The 4,128-nt window shown below is 62.7% G+C and overlaps 1 protein-coding gene across 1 annotated transcript; it reads right to left on the bottom strand.

Annotated features, from left to right (window-relative positions):
* On the bottom strand, positions 1 to 3,889 carry UBALD2 (UBA like domain containing 2). The gene is made up of 3 exons (XM_065034713.1): positions 3,565 to 3,889; positions 2,933 to 2,995; positions 1 to 679 (listed from the first exon to the last, which is right to left on the bottom strand). Exons 1-3 carry the CDS (start codon positions 3,682 to 3,684, stop codon positions 359 to 361), a joined length of 504 nt encoding a protein of 167 aa, XP_064890785.1. The 5' UTR covers positions 3,685 to 3,889; the 3' UTR covers positions 1 to 358.
* Positions 3,890 to 4,128: the final 239 nt, after the last annotated feature.

Raw genomic sequence — 4,128 nt, forward strand, 5'->3', positions numbered from 1 at the left:
CCCCCCCCCCCTTCCCTCTCCTGCCCCTCTGCAGCGATGCAGGTAGGAGGGGGGGTCCATAGGAAAACCCCCCACCCAGCACCCACCTCCACGCTGCTGCTCCTTCTCTCTGGATTTATATACATTAGATATATTTATATATTATAGTTATATATTTAAAAAAAAGGGGGGGGGGAGAGAAAAGACCAGCTAGAGGCTCTTAAGGGCCAGTGCCCTCCCCAGCAGTGTGTGCCCCCCCCCACCTTAAAAATAATAATAAAACCTAGAAAATTCTTCCAGTGCGTTTCTCAGGGGAGCCCCCACTCCCAACGCCCTGGCCCGGGACCCCCCAGACCCCCCCACCTCCACCAACCCAGTCTTATCTCTGGCCATCCATGGTGGCCATGGCTTTCTGTGGGGGGGCAGTGGGTGGGGGGGCGGGGGGCCAGGCGGGCTGCGGGTGGTGCAGGTGGTGGTGGAGGCCGTGGGCGGTGGGTGAGGAGGGGGGCAGCCAGGCGGGCTGGTGGTTGGGGGGTGAGGAAGCCCAGAAAGGGCTGAAGCTCCCAGGGGGGGAACAGGCCATGGAGGTGATGGGGCTGTTGCTGCTCTGCAGGCTCTCGGAGGTTCGCAGCTTGGAGAACATGGCCAGAGCGTCCGGGAAGTTGGGCGGCGTGGCCGGCGTGTTGCTGGGGGTGCACATCTGCGGGGGAAAAGAGCACGGGGGTGTCAGATGGGTCATGGGTGTTTTTGGAGTCCCAGCCTGCCAACCTCCCCATCACTAGAGATCTGGCTGCATCCCACACCGAGGTATGCTCAGAGCCCAGCTCTGGTGGATATTGGGGTACCCAGCACTGCAGGGCCTGGGTGGCTCCCCGCCAAGGCGTGGGGGCTGCCTGGGGAGGGTCTCCAGCCCAGGCACGGCCAGCTCGGGCTGGAAGGGACAATTTGGATCATCCAGGGTGCTCAAAACACTGGGGTGCAGCGGGTTTGGGGAGGGGGATGCTGCTCTGATATCAGCTGCCCCAGACCCAGCTGTTCCCCAGCATGCGCAGACCCCCAAATCCCTCTTACAGGTTCCTCTTCATCCCCATCCTGGCCGCCCTTAGTGACGGTGCTGGCAGAGGATGGGGGAGCTCCTACACCCCTAAAATGCAACCACGGCCAGGCTGGCACCAAAACACCAAAGGGGTTCGTGGTGAGCTGGGGGTGTTCATCCCTCACCACACACGGACTTTGGGAGAACCCATTTCAGAGCTCACCTCAAAGTGGCGGAAAGCCAGCTTTTTTCTTTAAATAAAAGACTCTAAGTTTGGCAGTATCTGAAAAGATACTTGTTGCAAAACAAAACCAAACCAAACAAACAAAAACCCCAAACAAACAAAACCTCTATCAACAAAACCAACCAAAAGTGAAAGACTTGTAGTGACTGTGTTTTGGGAAAAGGAAACACCACCACAGCCATACACACACAGACCAGCCCTGGGCTGAGGTCGGACACCGTGCTCAAGGGGGACACGGCTCTGAGCTTCTGGGGTGGCGGTAGCAAAATTCATTTTTAAAATTGATTTTTTTTTTAAAAATAAGCTGTATAATTATTGCCTTCCTCCTCCGACACTTTTATTAAGGAGCTGGTTGGCCGTCAGAGGGTCTATCCCAGCACAAGCTAAACCACACCAAACAGCTCTGGTGAGTCCCTTCCTGGACCTAGGGGGGTTCACCAAGTGCAGGGACCCCCTTCTCCATGGGGGTGAAGGGATGTGCCACCCCACGCCCTGCTCGCAGCTTTGTTCTCTGCTGCTTGAAAAAGAAACAGAAACCGCAACCGGAAAGCTGTGCGGTGCATTTTAACCTGCCCCAGTGTGCTTGGTGGGGGGGGGGATAGCACCAAAAAAATGCGCGGTGGGAGTATTTGGTGAGCAAAGGTATTTTGTGACCACACCATGTTAGCAATACACGGCGGGGAGGGGGTGAGACGTCCAGCTCCGGACCCTCGGTGCTGTGCGGGGTGGGGGCGATGGGGTGGGAGGTGGGTCCCGCTGGATGACGGGGAGCGGGCGGTTCCGTCAGCGCCGCTGTGTGTCCGGCTTCCGGCAGGAATCGCCCCGGCCGCGCTTCTGCTGTGGAACCACGGCGGCGAGGCCCGGATCCGGCCGGCAGCTCCTCCCGGCCCGTCTGCCACCGGGAGGGGGTTTCTGCGAGATGACCCTTTGCTGGCCGTCCCCGGGGCGGCGAGAGAACACGCAGGGGGAGGAGGAATTAAAATAAAAGGGGTTTAAGTGCGAGCCGGCCAGCAAAATGAGTTTCTGTGAGAGTGCATGATGAAAGGCTGGCTGATTTCCTGATGGCACAAGAGAAGAGGGAAAAACCAAATATATACACATATATATATAGGCTTAGCCTAGACGTGCTCCTTCCCCCGTGCACAGCACCGTTTAGTTCCCTCAACATGAAAAAACATTTTAAAAACAAAACAAAAAACACAACAAAAACCACCCGGAGGGGAATAACTTCCTCCCCTCGGCCAAGGGGACGTGCCCTCGGCCAAGGTCAAGCGGTGTTTGGGGAAATGGGGGGTGTGAAAATGTTGTGTCACCCCCCCGGGCTCGGGGAGCCCAACTTCCAGCGCGATGCTTGGGGAGACAAACTATTTCCTGGCAGACATTTTAGCTCGTGTTTACATTCGCCGGCTGCGTGTTCCTCCGGGCGCGGAGCAATATGGCTGGCAGGGGAGCTGACAGCTCCGCGGCCGGGGGGGCTGCGGACCCCTCTGGGGGGGCGCAGGGGGAAGTTGGGGGGTCCTGAGCTGGGTGGTGGTTGTAGGTGGGGGGGCTTGGGGGTGGTTGGCAGCTGCTGCGGGGGGCTAAAGGTGGTTTTAGGGATAATCGGGGTTTTGGGAGGGGGTGGGGGGGTCTGGGATGGAGTGGGGGGGCAGGGGGGAGCAGGTCCCACTTACCATCTGGGGGGGGTGGTGGCTGCTGGGAATGTTGGTCTCCTGGAAGAAGGCGCTCAGGGCCGTCTGCGGGGACAAGCCGTCAGCCCCAACCCACCCGAGACAAAGGGGGAAGGAAAACACGCCCCCCACCCAGCCCACCCGCAGCCCCTCTGCTCCCTTCACTCTCCCTGGGACTGCCCCGGGGGGACACCCACGGGTGCGCCCCCCACCAGGCTTATGGCAGGGGGGGCCTGGTGCTGCCCTTCACCCGACCCACTCGGGATCGTGTTCCCCCCTCGTACAGGGGCTCCCCACGCGGAAGGGTGCAGCCCACCCCCTTGTTTACACGGCCCCCCCAAGCGGGCCCCCCCGGCCCCAGGTCGGCGGTGGGGGGGAGGAGCCCCCCCGGCGTCTGGCGCTGGGCCGCAGCTCGGGTTACGGTATAAATAGACCGGGGGGAGCTCGGGGCCGGTTCCCCCCCCCACGCGTGGGTGCTGGGGGTCCAGCGGCGCAGCCACGCGTGTCGGTGGGGCCGCGGCGGGGCCGGCGATCCCGTCCGCCTTCCGCCCCGGGGCTCTGCGGGCAGGGGGGGGGCGGGGGACGGGGGAGATGGCGGCTCCCGGTTTGCAGCGCGGGGGGGCCGTGGCCCGTACCTCGAACTGCCAGTGGGCCGCCTGCAGCAGCTGCTTGGCCTGGTCGGCGGCGCAACCGGCCGCCAGCACGAACTGGTTGATCATCACCTGGTGCCGCAGCTCCTCCATGTTCACCGACATGGCCGGGCCGGGGGGGGGAACCCCGCCGAGCGCTGCCCGGAGCGCGCCCGCCGCCCCGCGCCGCGCCGACACCGGGGGGCGGCGGAGGGACCCGGGGGGGCACGGAGCGGGGGGGACACGGAACCGCCCCGCCCCCGCGCCCTGATTGGCTGCCGCCGCGCCACCCGCCCCGACGGGCGTTCGGTTCGAATCTTCCAGCTGCCCCGGCGCCGCGCCCCGCCCCGCCGCCTTTCTATTGGTCGATGCTTGTGTTTTGGCTGCAGGCCGCGCTGTTATTGGTCCGCGACCCTCAGGGAGGGCGGGGCGGCCAGCGGAAGGAGAGGCCCGAGCGCTGATTGGGCGCGTTGAGTTTTTTTCGGAAGGCGTTGGTGACGTCACGTTCATTGAGGAGGTTCATTGAGAGACGCGGGGGGGAGCGGCCACTTTGCGAGTGCCCCGGGGCTG

This window comes from Columba livia, chromosome 18 (assembly GCF_036013475.1).
Source record: "Columba livia isolate bColLiv1 breed racing homer chromosome 18, bColLiv1.pat.W.v2, whole genome shotgun sequence".
NCBI classification, from domain to species: Eukaryota; Metazoa; Chordata; class Aves; order Columbiformes; family Columbidae; genus Columba; species Columba livia.